A 13,692-nucleotide genomic window follows, 5' to 3' on the forward strand; every position below is an offset into this window, starting at 1 on the left:
GTGGACATTATGCTAAGTTAGAGAAGCCTGCGACACACGGTAGCATGTTGTGTAGTTCCATGTATGTGGCGTGGCCAGCATGAGTAAATCCATGAAGACAGAGGGCAGGTTGGCGGTGGCCAGTGTGGGGTCTCCTGTCTTGGAGCTGGGTGGGGGTGACAGCTACCTGAGGACCACCGCTTGTGTATCTGGACCTGGCTGATTTTATGTTATGTGAATTTTGCCCACGTTTTTTTAAAAAGTCCGTTCACCGAAGTCAGCCAGCCCGGGGTTGAATCCAGGTCCTGCACTTTGCGAGTGGGTGACAGAGGACAAATTAACCTCCCTAAGACTCAGCTCCTTCTTCCGTATAATGCAGATAATCACAGAACCCAGCACCAACCCCAACCATGCAGTCCCATCACACGGACTAGCAAGAGATAAACCACGAAATATGGTTGGCCCAGAGCCAGCACGTAGCTCGTGGTCTATGCATGCTATTTTTTTTTTAAGGCATTTAGTTGGCCTTAGAGTGAGTAACTTCAATTTGGAGGCTCAGCTTCTACATTTTTAAAGAGATGTACCATCGCAGGCAGTTATACAGCCCAGTGTGAAATGGGATGTGAACATGCTTTCAAAATGCAATGACCTGTGTGCAGATGTAAAGGCTTGTTTATATCAGAACAAGCAGCTTGGGAAAGATCCTGCAGCTCAGCCTCTGGGGCAGGGGTTTTTGATGACATGAGAGGTTTGACTAAAAAGATAATCATATTAATAACAAAGTAGTTTCTCAGGTGTAATGCATGCCTCCCCTAGCCAGGCAGTGCTCTGACTGCCCCCTGTGAATTGACTCCCTCCACCAAGCCTTATGAAGTCCTCAGAGCCCAGTTTCCAGGTGGGGAACTGGAACATGGAGAGGCTGAATTATTTGCCAGTGGACACTGCAAAGTGTCACAGTCAGGATTTGAACCCAGGCAGTCTGGCCCCAGAGTCTGTAGTCTTAACCACTAAGCTATGGGGTGGGGAGGCCCTATAGGTGACTGGACTCCATGCTGTATGTCCTGGTTTGATGCCCTCACTTTACAAATGAGAGCCCTTTAGTGTAGGTGAGGGGCCTGGCTCACTTGAATCTCTAACCCCTTTGCATTTCTGGCTGAGGAGGCTCGCTGGAAACAAGGAAGCAGTATGTGTGTGAGTGCACATAAATGTGTGTGTGTTTATGTATGTGTGTGCATGTACGTGTGTGTGACGGGGGAGGGGGTAGCCACAAGTATCTCCACTCACCTCCCCTTTCTCCACCAAAGGCTTCACCTCGGCGAGGTCCACATCCTGCAGTTCCCGAGACATGTCCCTGCTGTCAGCTGCCTGGGAGGACACAAAAGTCAGACGTCAGTATTCCCTGCTGGGATAAGTTTCCCAAAGGAAGCAAATCTGCCAGGAATAAGACTGGCAAAATAACTGGGCCTTGACTCTGCCTTAGCAGTTCGTACCGCACACGTAATGCATCACAGGCGACGAGGCCTGTCATACCCAGCACTGCATTCTGGTCTTACCACTTCTTGCAACTGACCCTAACAGGCACCTGTCCCCATGCACCTCTGTGCAAGGCTCCCTGCTACATGTTGAGGGGGAAGGAAGGTAGGAGGCAGGAAAACCTCAGACCAAGGGGTTTGTCGGGCTTTGAAGGCTCAGGGGGACTTTGAAAAGAAAAGGAACTTCAAGGCAAAAAGACTTCAAGAGCCGAAGCAGGGAGGTGGGAAATGAAAAGGGGAACCCAAGGGTCGCCCCTGGGCTCTATCACAGGCATGTGCAGAAGGACAAGAGCCGGAAAGCCAGACTGGAGCAGTGCTCAGGCTGCCATCTGCCACTTCCTGGAGGCAGGGGCTCCTGGGCAGGGCCGTGGCATCCACCGAGGATGCTTCTGAGAGCTTCATCTGGGAGCTAGAGATACAGATACTCTTCTGGATCAACAGTCAGATTGGAAAAATTAAATGCCCACCAACACCTGGGGTGAGGCCCAAAGGACCCAGAATGAGGGTCAGTGCTGGGGGTATGGGCAGAAGAGAGCCTGGGAGGGGAGGACTCAGTGGCAAGAGGGAGCAGCCCAGGCTGTCCCACGGCCCCTGCCCCCAAGTCACAGCAGCAGGGCTTCTGAATTGGAAAATTCAATGAGAAGCAGCCTGGCCAAGGCCCTCACGTGGCCATTTTCCAGAGCAGGAACTGGACAGTCCTGAGCTGCCCAATGCCCCATGGGTGTAAAGGCCAAGGAGAGGGAGAACAAGCCTCTGAAACCCCAGCCCAGCTCTCTGCTCAAGACCCAGCTCCCTGAGCTCACCAGAACTGTGTGAAATGCCTCTTAGATGTGAGCTTGCCCCCAGTCCACTGCCTGACAAAAGACCCCCCAGGCCAACCTGTGGCACTGCATCGGCAGACACCACTCTCAGCTGGTTGCTCCAGTCTGGGGCCCAGCGTGATATCCCCCAGTGGATAATGAGCCCCACAAGAATGCCTTTATGCAGACTTTGGAGCCTCTGCTCTAGAACATTCTGAAAACAAAGTCCGTTTTATATTTGTGAGCATTCCTGGGCAGTGGCCAGCTTGGAGGCAGGAGGCATGAAGAGCGGAGGGCTGTAGGTCTCGCTAAGTCAGCATGTTTGTGGTCCCGAGACCCTGGCCGTGGGAGACCTCGCCTACACAGCCCGGGAGCCTTCCAGAAACCCAGGGCCCTGGCAACGCCACCCTTCATGCTGGGAGTGAAAGGACATCACATTTCTCAGGGTCTCCTTAACACACTCTGCGCAGCAAAGGACCTGGTGGAAGGCGGGGTCTGCCCCTGCAGCACTGTGACCCTCGGCAGGTCACCTTCCATCCCACCTGTCAACCCCCGGTTTCCTGTCATGCTCACGCCTCTACCTCTACCTCCTAGCATTCTATCAGATGCAACGCTGGGCCACAGCTCCCTTCTTAATACATGAACAGGTTCTATGTAGTTTAATAAACAGTGCTTTTATTTAGATTCGCTTTTCAATTCTCAGTAACCCACAAGAGTGAAATCATGCCCTAAAAATAATTCCAGATCTATGAAGACTCAAAGGCTTGCTGTAGCTCAATCCAGGATGGTCAATTCTCTTTTGCTTCCAGACACCATGATTCCATTAGCATATAACTGCTGTCCCCAGCAGCTTGCTCGTCCTTCCTCAGAACAGAAAAAAAGGCAATTTCAGCCTGAATTGGCTTCCTAAACAATGAACTGAAATCTTTGATGCTCCTGGTGAAATCGCTTAATCTACATTCTCTTTTCCTTGCCTACAACTTAGCTTCCCAGACCACGTGAGGCGGCGGGTTGGAAAATGGCGAGTTCTCTGTAAATACGGAGTATTTGGGAATCGTGGCTTTTAGGAGCTGGAGGGGGCCTCTTCTAGCCCCGCCCCCTCAGGGGCCACAGGGCCACGGGGTGAAGCCACTGAGGACCATTACAGTGTTTACCCAAACTGGGGTGATTTGGTCTCCCAGGGGACATTTCTGATTGTCATGACCCAGGGGAGGATGCTACTGACATCTGGGGCAGGGAGCTGCTAAACATCCTACAGTGGGCTGGGCAGTGCCCCGCAACGGAATTATTCAGTGGAAAGATCAATAGCACTGAGGCTGAGAAATCCTGGTCTACACCAGGAAGCATCCGGGAAATGCCCCCGGACTCTGCAGTCTGCAAGGCCTCTGCACTTGGCATCCCTGTGTCCCTGTGTCCCTGTGTGAGCGTGCATGCTTCGGGGTGGGGGGTGCAGCCCTGGAGCAGCCTGTGGGTTGGTCAATGTTTAAATATCCTGATGGGGAAATAGGGTGGCCAGGAGGTTTGCTCTCTCTAGAGCATGCACTGCACAAGCCTCGGCCGACAGAGCAGGGGCATCCCGGGCTTAACATCAGGAAGCCGCCCCTCCACAGCTCCGGCGTGGTCCGAGCAAGGTCCAGCAGCTGGTCAGCCCGTGAAGGGCAGGAGGGGAGCTGCGTGGCCTCATCCCAATTCGGCGGGCCTGGAACAATCGAGGGCCACCCTTACCCTGTCCCTGTCACCTCTACCAGAGAATTTTCAATCTTTTTTTTTCCCAGAAGCTGTTTGTCCAAGGGAAATCTTACAGCGTGCAGTAAATAAAAACAGATTTAAATATATACATCTAAAAAGCTGACATGCTTGAAGTAGGAGCAAAAGGTCTGTTTCCTGCTTCTACCCCATCAGCCCCTTGGATGCCCCCTCCCTGCAACCCGCCTCCAGCCTGTGGCCTTGAGAGCTGCCCGTGAAGAGCCCCTGAGCTCCAGGAAACACAGTTAGAGTCCAGAGGTTGATATGAAGGTTTCTTTCATACTGGGCTCTTATGTCCCCAACACTGAGCCAAGTAGAAAAGCAACACCAATAGCCGTGTTCACGAGGACCTCTGCACCCCAGAGCCCACAGTCTAATGGGCCAGGTGTCTCCCTTGGGCCCCCAGCACCCCACTCACTCATTGCACTGTGATGACTGTCCTGTCTGTCACCCCCTCTAGGGCCAATGGTGTCTCCATCCCTTTGTATCTCTAGGGCAGAGGTTCTCAACCTATTGACACTTGGGGCTAGATAACTCTTTGTGGTGGGGACCGTCCTGTGCATTGTAGGGTGCTTAGCAGCAACCCTGTCTTCCACTCACTAGCTGCTAACAGCACCCTCCACAGTTGTGACAACCAAAAACGTCTCCAGACATTGCAAAAATTACTCTAGTTAACACCCGTGCTCTAGAGCAGTTCCTGGGATGAAACCAGTATCCCGAGAATGTCTTTAGACATGATTCTTATCTAACCTAGTGCATGTGTGCATACACACACACACACACACACAAACACACACACACACCACCCCCACCACCATCAGTTTACAGAAGAGGACAGAATAGCCCCCCTGAAGTCACACGATCAACTCAGACAGAGAGCAGGAGAGAGATTGGGTCAGAAGCTGGCACTCTTACTTCTTGTCACACTCCTCCTCCAAAAGGTTTTCCATGGGATTCAAATTTACAATGCCAAGACTCTAAGGTTCACCGAGAGAAGTAGTTCCAACTAGAGATGGGGTCTCCTTCAGCATGGGAGTGGGCCTGGTTTGGCTGCTCCAGCTTGGTGTCCCTAAGACAGATACTGGCTCAGAGCTCACAGCCGGGGGCCTCGTCCCGTCCCACCCACCCACCAGGTGGCTCAGCAGCTCCCTGGGCTCGAGGTGCAGCACTGGATCTACCTCTCTCCACTGCCCTGTGGAAAGTGCCAGTCCCAGAATAGCAGAACCAGAAAGGGCCGAAGAGAGAATTTTACAAATGAGGGGACCGAGGCCAAGATGAGCAAAGTCTGGGGGAGCTCAGGCATCTGACTTGCCAGCCCACCCGCTGCCCCCAAGTCCATCTTGCTCTTCACAAAGGACCAAAGGAAGCCCCTCTAGCCAGGGAATCGGGCCAGGCCAGGTCTCCTTCTGCTAACATCCTGCTCAGTGCCAAAAACAGCTTCATGTTACAACATCAGTGGCCAGACTGGTTTTATGCACACTTCTTTCTTTCCTACCCACCCTCCCCAGGAGGAATTCAGAGAAACCAAAGGGAGTCAGGAGCTGGGGGGGTGGACTGGAGGGTCAGCCCTGGGCATCACCATCTATTAGCTCTGTGGTCCTGAACAAGTTACCTAACCTCCCAGTCTCAGTTTGTCCATCTGTTAAATGGGCACAAGAACTCCTGCTCTCAGAGAGTAGCAGACGAGCTTCAACTCAACAGTGGCACATAGAATCTGGCAAAACTAGCTGCTGAATGAGTCAATGCACTCTGCTGTCCTGTGGCCTCAGAGACAAGGGGACATCTGCGAGGATGCACGCTGTTTCACACGCTCTTAGTCCTGGAGCGGTCCCCACAGAAGGTGCTCAGCAAATGCTCAGCAGGTTTCCAGCTGTCACACCCAGGGCCCCACTGGGGACCCCTTTCCCTTAGCAACCTCAGTCAATGAGTGACAGAGGCACAAGAGCCGCAGGGCAAATACTTTTCAGGTTCAACAGACTCAGGAGGCCAGTCAGCAATTAGCTGGAACTCACGGGTCCACTGGAAGCCAAGCCTGGGATTTACCGGGAGAAGAAAAGACCATGACCCCGGGGACTGGGAGGGCAGTGGGCAGAGGCATCTTGAGCAACCCCAGGGCCACTTGAGACTCGTTAACCAGTCATGAGGTGGGGGTGGGGGGGATGGGGACACACACAGGGTCTACGATTCTCGAAAAGCCTGGGCCTAGGAGGAACAGCAATGAGCAATGGCTTTGGAGTCCAGCATGTGGGAGCCCTGCCACTTTCTTGCTATGAAATTCGATCAAGTCATTTCCCTCCCTGGGCCTCAGTTTCCCTATGTGTAAAACAGGCACAGTCATGTTCTGACATCACACAGTCCGTAACAAACTTGGGGCAGGTGGGGACTCAGGCAGAAAAGTGCTTCACAACGAAAGGCCTGTGTACACAGGGTCTCCCCTAGGGCCCTGCTGGGCTCAGCTCGGCCTGGATTAGCCCCATGGCCTGGCCAAGGCCCATTCCTTCTCCTGGTCTCAGGCCCCTGGCCCTGCACACCCTCTTGAACAAGCTCTCCTGGGCTGTAGGACCTACCAGGGGTGGAAGAGAGGAGACATCCGACAGAGAAACATCCGTGATGTGGTGTGGGAGCTCCTGGACCCACGTGCCCCAGGTAAGTCACGAGGAATCCCTGCACCGACACACCACCACAAGGGTGACAGGAATTTCCATGGTGCTTTCTCACTGCTTCCTGGGCTGGAGCTTCACAGCAACCCCAGGATGGAGGCACCACCATGCTCACCACTTGACAGAAGGGGAAACCGAGGCACTGCGAGGTTACGAAATGTGCCTCACATCGACAAGCATCAAGCTGAAATGGTTTAAATCAGTTTTCAAGAGGACAGTTGGCAATGCTATCACTTTTCTCTAAACATATACACCTGCCTCACCTCCACGTCCAGATAGGATGTGCTAAGGATGGATCCATGGGACCATGAGGCTTTGTGTCTGTGGGGTCAGCCGAGGACTTGTGCCTCACCCCGCACCCCACACCTTGCACAGTCTACACGGAGTCTCTGAGGTAGGCTTAGGTGTTCTGGCAGAGCCCACATCTTAGACTCTTCTATTCTCCCTTCACAGCAGCCACGGGGGCCTCTGCTTTTAGCTCTCCCCCTAGTACAACAAATTCAATACTCTGAAAGTGATCCCTGCATGTTTCACTCTCCTTGAGGAGGTCCCTGTGAGAGGGTGGGACTTGTCGCCTCCAGTTTACAGAGAGGCAACTGAGGCTCAAAAACAACATGACTTCCCCAAGGCCACGCCAGAGCCCTCTCTGCGAGAGAAAGAGGTACAGCTCGGTCCTTGGATGTGGGTACAGGTGTGGGAGCTCAGGGTGGGCTGACAACAGCCCCCTGCAGTCCTTTAGTGAAGGAGAGAAAGAAGGGGGACCAGAACCAGCCTGTTGCCAAGGGTAGCATCAATTGTTATTGTCAGCAACTGGCCCAGATTTGTCCCCTCCAGACCACGCCAGATTTCAAAGCCACAGGAAAGCCAGTGTTCTTTCCAGAACAGTGGGCCCTTTATAAAACAGAATTTTAAAAGGGGGAGGAAATCATTGTGTGCGGCTGCTGTTCGGCATAGCATCTTCCCTGAATGCAGCGACCCCCCGAAGTTTCTGGAGAACAGTCTCCTTGCTGCATGCATGGGGAGACGCCTTGGAGACCCCAGCCTTACTGAGGCTGCATTCATTTTTATGTTTCTTTACCAAAGAGATTTTGAAGTCAAGCTACAAGGCAGTTCATGGAGTCTCTTGATGTTTGGGGAGCCTCTTGGGACTCCTGGCTCTGGAGAGGATGAGGAAGTTGGCAGCCTGAATTCTAAATGTTTTCTTACATAATCGATCTAGTAAACAGCATGAGTGGACTCACCAGGCCTTCAACTAAGTCCCCCAGTTAGGGGAAAGGAAATTGAGAATGGGGCCCTGGAGGTCTCAGAGTTACTGACGTCTGTAAAACTACACACACTCCACGCCAACAAGATAACCAGACTCAGAATTCTGTGAGGGCCCCAGAGCCTCGCTCAGTGCCTGGACCAACAAGCACTCAATGAAGTGTTTGACAGTAAAAGAAGGAAAAAGAAACAGCCACGGGGAAGGTAAACCCTAGCCCCACCCTTGGATGTGCCAAAGCTGCCCTTGGCGGGCACGGGCTGGAGCAGTCACCCACCCCATTGCGTCCAACTTGAACGCAGAACCCAGGAGAGGGGTCAACGAGTGTCTGGGAAAGAATTGCAGGAAGAGGGAGGTGTCAGGAATCCCGTCATCTTCCACCCCTTCTCTCACCACGGCCTGGGACCTTCCTGTCGATTCACAGTGAAGTTTGGCAGCTCGAGTGATTTTTTTGGCAGAGAGGTGGTTGTCCGAAGGGACAGGCTAGGAGGACACGGGTCGTGTTGGAGGAGTATTCTGTGAACCTGCAGGACAAGCATGAGCTGCACTGGATGGTCTGTGAGATAATTTGTTGAAATCATACAAACGGAGCCAGTGTTACTACAGGACATGGAAATAGCTTCTTCAAACAAAGCCTTTTGTCCCCAAGGTCGGATGCTTGCCACCCTAACAGGGTCCTTCCCCGAAATGGTCTCCCAGCTTCCACCCTCCGGGATGGCCCTCCACTCTCTCCTGCACACGACGGCCCAAGTTTTTTCCTTAATAAAAGGAGGTTTCTTTTTGACAAACATTACTTAAGCACCTACTAAGTGCCAGGCCCTCGGATCTAATGGGGTAACAGGGTAAGTAGGGAGACAATGCAGCCAGGAGTCGTCCAAGGAGGGTCCAGAGGGGAAAGCCAGGCAGGGCTCTCTGGAGAAAGGAGAGTTCAATGATCAAAAAGGAAAGGGGAGAGGGTGTGAGGATGTCCCAGCTAAGAGAGTTCTTAGAATTACCTCTCTTAAGAATCCCTCTAAAGGCATCTCTGGGAAGGGATGTTCCAAACCTTTTCAGAAGCCAAAGGGGTAGAGTCAGGGAGATGGGTAAGTGGGATGGAGATCTGGCCCCTGCCCCACCTCCCTCCAAGCAGAGCTTTTCTATGGGTTTGCAATGTGCACTTGTACAGAGAGGGGACTTATAAAAGGAAATACAAACTCCGGAGCAGAACATTCAAGTTCCACAGATTATTACTCAGCCCAACTTCCTACTGGCTCAGCTGGAAGAACATCCTGCTGGACGGAAAAAGCCTAGAGGCCAAGTCCACAGCAGGTGGGCAGGTCCTCGATAAACGTGAGACGGGAAAGGTCACGGACCATGGGTCAAAGAGAAACTTGTCTACGGAACCGGATTTTATTCCTATGCTGTTGTGTCAAACCAGCCTCCCCATCAGCTTCCCAGGGGCCAAATTCTCTGTCTCTGAACTTAAAGAGAAAGACCTTGGACCAGAACTGCCCAGGTGGGAGCCAGGAATGGCAACCTCAGGTGAATCCAGGAAACCAAGGCCATCTCCTACAGAAGGATTCAGAAGAGTCTGGGCTGCCTCGACTGGCAATCCTGGAAAGGTCCAGGGTGGCTCACCTCGACCAGGACCCCACTTGCTTGATTCTGGACAAGCAAGTTAACTTCCAGAGCCTCAGTTTTCTGACCTGCAAAGTGGGAAGACTGTTTCTTATCTCATTTGAATGAAGCAATGCCCAGAAACTACAAGGCATCCATGAATCTCCAGACTCTGGGGCCAAAAGGGGGGACCAAGAAGGTATGTGCTGGGTGGTTGCCCCCTTCCTTTCTCCCCTTTTTCATCATTCTGGGCCAAAATGATGTGTGGGGAGCTTTTAAACAATGCAGATTCCTGGCCCAGTCCAGGTCGACCAAATCAGAATCTGCAGAGATTGGACCTGGAAATCTGCATTTCAGACAAGGCTCTCATTGACATTTCTACGCAATCTGCTAGATTTGGTAACCTGTTGGATACTATTGCTATAGCTTAACTTTCTGAAAGGACCTCAGGAAGCAAACCAGGGGTTCAGCAATGCAGGTACTTTCACTGGCCTGGGTGCGGTTAGGTTACAGGACTCCTGATCCCGGTTCCCAAGGAGATCGCTTAAGATGTCTTTTTGTGGGTGTTATTTTCACCAACACTTATGTGGTGCCTCCCATGTGCCAGGTACTTTACGTGGAGTAACTCGTTTAATATTTACACATCCCAATGAGACTGCATTTACCATTCTCATTTTACAGACAAAGAAACTGAGGCACAGAGCTCTGGACCGTCTCTCTGCACTTTCCAGATGAGCCTGATGTCTCGTCTCCCCAGCATGCTGTCATGGCTCCAAGCAAGTCCCTTAAGTAGCCCTGGCTCAGGGTCCTCATTCATTCATTCAACGGAGCCAACACGGCCGAGGCAGAATTCTTGAGGATTGAAGGGGCTATGTGGAGAGCCAGCTGTCCTCCCTCTGCCCTCCTGGCAAGCGTGAGTTGGGCCCAGCTCCCTGTCCCCAAAGGCTTCTCCTCCCTGCTGGAATCTGAGATGCTGAGTTATCATCCTGGCTTCCTCCCTGGGGCACAGGGCCCCTGGGCTTTTGAGTCACGCCTTGGCTGGGATTCTCTGAAGTTGGGGCTCAAGGAAAAACTGCAGCCTCAGGCCATTCAGAACACACAATGCCATCCTTCCCAGGTCCTTTCCCAGGTGACGGAGGTGAGCTCCAGCTCACAGCTCTCAATCAGATCTGCCGACCATCTGGAGAGCACAGCCCGAAGCCAGCCGTGGCCACCCAGGCCGGCTGCTGCCCTCTGTCCCTTTCTCACTCGGCTGGTTTTGCCAGTCTTTCAAGAGCACCTGGTTCTCTCCAAAAACAAAAGAACAAAACAACAACAACAAAAAACCCACCCATATTCTGTTTCCAAAGTTTCCTCACCAGAAGCTTCATGAAGATCTAACAAATTTTTGCTCCTCCAACCACAGACAGGAAGAAAACAAGACCTGGAACCACCTTAGATCCCACCCAGGAGACGCCTGGAGAGGGGGCTCCATAGAGCAGGGTTCCAGCTCCAGCCACGCCCTGGGTTCAGTGTTCCCTGCCCCTGGGCCTCAGTTTCCTGTCATAAAATGGGAAAAGGTCGGACCCCGTCCATGGGTGAGTCTTTTATTCCATTTCAAATGATGCATCCAAAGGTTAGTGATCCTGGCTTTGCCTCCTGCTCCGGAAGAACTTCCTCTTAGGAAAGGAAGCCCTAACAGATGCTCCTAAGTCTCCCTGGAAAACAAACCCAAGGCTTCCACCCAGTCAACTGCCTCTGCTCATTCAGAGGGCAGTGGGGCAGAAGGGGAGGAAGCCATTCAAGTCATTTGGCATATATTTGCATTCCTCCTAAGTACCAGGTCCCGGGCCGGGGGGCCAGGTGTCACGTACACGGTGATACAGAGTCCTTGTTCACACTCTCTTTGCAGGGGCAAAGACAAGGGCCCACCCAGCTAAGAAGTCAGATGTCAGGGGCACCCAGGTCCCTCTCCTTATACCCGAAGATTCCCATCACTTCCAGGCCACCTCTCCCACCCCATCTGCCTCCAGGTGGGGTGATTGCTCAGCCACTGCACTTCCCACACACAATGCCACCTGCACTGTCACCTGCACATCTCCCCTACCAGGTGAGCTCCTGGAAGGCAGGTACTGGGGTTTCCACTCTGTGTCTCACCTCTTTCAATGTATGTTTATGAAACTCAATAAAGACTCAGAATTTCTGCCCAGGAGCCGCCAGGGCTGGGGGACTGGCTTTGAAGGTGCAGTTCCATAGCAAGAAGGCAGTGTGTATTTAGATATTATGTTCATTTGTGGTGGCTTAGGGGCAAGTTAAGGATGGCTGATGGAAATCATGGGGAGGCTAAAGCTCACCGGTGTGGCCACTGGCTGAATTTCCTTTTCCAGGAACTTAAAGGAACACAACAAACAGAAGGGCCCAGGCGGATGGTGGGAAAAGGTTGCTCAAAGGCCCAATATAACCAGGACCTTCCCCAACCAGATTTCCATCTTGGATAGGCTGCCAGGCAGCTCATACTTCCCTGACACACCCTAGGCACCCTACGCACGGCCCCATGACTCACAGGCACATCTAACAGCAGGGGCAACAGACCCTGGGGTGTTGGGGAAGGAAACTGTCCGCTAAACCCCAGCTTCAGCTACCAATTTGTCAGAGGCGGTGACAGCCTCTTTCCCCAGGAGCCCAGAGTTGGCCCCATTCCACACGCCCTGCCGGGAGTCTCCTCTGAATCAGAGACAGCGGCAGATCTCCCGGGAATGTCCGAGCAATTCCAGCTGTTCTCCCCGCTAGAGCTGCCGGGGAAGCAGTGGAGGGAAGGAAAGCGCGGGGTTGGGAGGTGGGGGTGGGGTGGGCGGAGGCGAAAATGACGCCACCCGCACGCCGCAGCCAGAGCCTGCACAGCCAGATGCCTGCGCGACCCTTCTCGCCCAGGCCCCCTCGCGCGCCGCCACAGCGCCAACCCGGGGCCACCTCGGGGGTCGCACCCTGCCCAGCGGCGCTCGTGGACACTCGCTCCCAGCGCGTGTCACACCCGCTGTGACACACCCTGGACCCTCCCCCAACATACCCCAACATACACTCGTATCACACCACACCACCCCGGATTCGGGGCTGCATCCGCCCCTGTCCCCAGATGCTCACCCTTTACCACTCCGTCTGGGGACCAGACACACCCACACCCCTTCTCCAGGTCCTCTCACTCCTGTCTACAAAAGCGCGCGCAATCTCCCCTTCCCCAGGCGCCCTACTTCAGGGATACAACCTTACACACACACACACACACACACACACACACACACACACACACACACCTCGTGCCTCCTTCTACGCCCACTTCCAGCGCGCTCCCTGGCCAGCGGCGCCAGCTGTGGCTCAGCGAGGCTACCCCGGAAGCGCGATCCAGGTGTTCCCGGCCCGCCGACGCTCCACCTCTTCCCCTCCTCCCAGGACCTCACTTCCCCAGCTGGGGGTAGGTGAACAGGGACCTGTCTTTTCTTTACTCCTCTCCCCTGATCAAAACTCCCACCCTGGAGGAATCCACACCCCAAAGCCCTCTCCTCGCGCCCGCGCCACCGTGGCAGTGCAATGCCCGCTCTGGGCGCTGGCTCCGGGATCCAGGGCGGAGCAGGTGCTTTAGCAGCACCCTACAGGCGACCCCTCTCAGCTCCTCGTGGTGCTCGTGAGGAAGAAGGCGTGGGACTTACCTAAGGCAGAAGGAGAGAGGCAAACGGGGCTGGTGCCTAGCTGGCGACGCGGCGCCCAGCGGGGGCCAAGGCGAGCGGCGAGGATGGGCGTGCGCTCCGCAGAGGGAGCGAGGAGCCAGGCGAGGTTTGTTTACGCCCCGCCGAGGGCGGCTTTATAAGCGCCGCGGCCCCGCCCTCCGCTCCTCGCCCCTCCCCGACCCTCCCGAGCCCTGCCCGCGGCGGGGACCCACCCCTTCCCCGCTCTCTACTCCCGCCGTGGCCTGCGCGCCGAGCTGGGCTGGGCTGGGGCGGCGAGCGCGCCGGACGCCCGCAGGAGCCGCCGCCTGTTGCGCAAGCCTTTGTAGGGGCGCGGCGGGGAGGGGCCTCCGCGCCTGGGCTGTGGTTCGGTTCTGCGTCCCCCTCCCTCGCCCGGGAGGCCGGAACCCCTCGTGTGCA

The 13,692-nt window shown here is 54.3% G+C and overlaps 1 protein-coding gene across 2 annotated transcripts in view; it reads right to left on the bottom strand.

Annotated features, from left to right (window-relative positions):
• The window catches only part of NDRG1 (N-myc downstream regulated 1), a 53,312-nt gene extending 39,899 nt beyond the window's left edge, over positions 1–13,413 (bottom strand). Inside the window, exons 1-3 of one of the 2 annotated variants that reach the window (XM_037802439.1) lie at positions 13,258–13,409; positions 8,372–8,502; positions 1,264–1,344 (exon numbers count right to left, since the gene is read on the bottom strand). In XM_037802439.1, the coding sequence (XP_037658367.1) occupies positions 1,264–1,326 (63 nt within the window). In that variant the 5' untranslated portion in view covers positions 1,327–1,344; positions 8,372–8,502; positions 13,258–13,409. Of the gene's footprint in view, positions 1–1,263; positions 1,345–8,371; positions 8,503–13,257 lie in introns of both variants that reach the window. The other variant, XM_037802438.1, reaches the window with a different exon arrangement.
• Between the last annotated feature and the right edge of the window lie 279 nt (positions 13,414–13,692).

The sequence above is a fragment of the Choloepus didactylus genome, chromosome 14 (genome assembly GCF_015220235.1).
Source record: "Choloepus didactylus isolate mChoDid1 chromosome 14, mChoDid1.pri, whole genome shotgun sequence".
Classification (NCBI taxonomy): domain Eukaryota; kingdom Metazoa; phylum Chordata; class Mammalia; order Pilosa; family Megalonychidae; genus Choloepus; species Choloepus didactylus.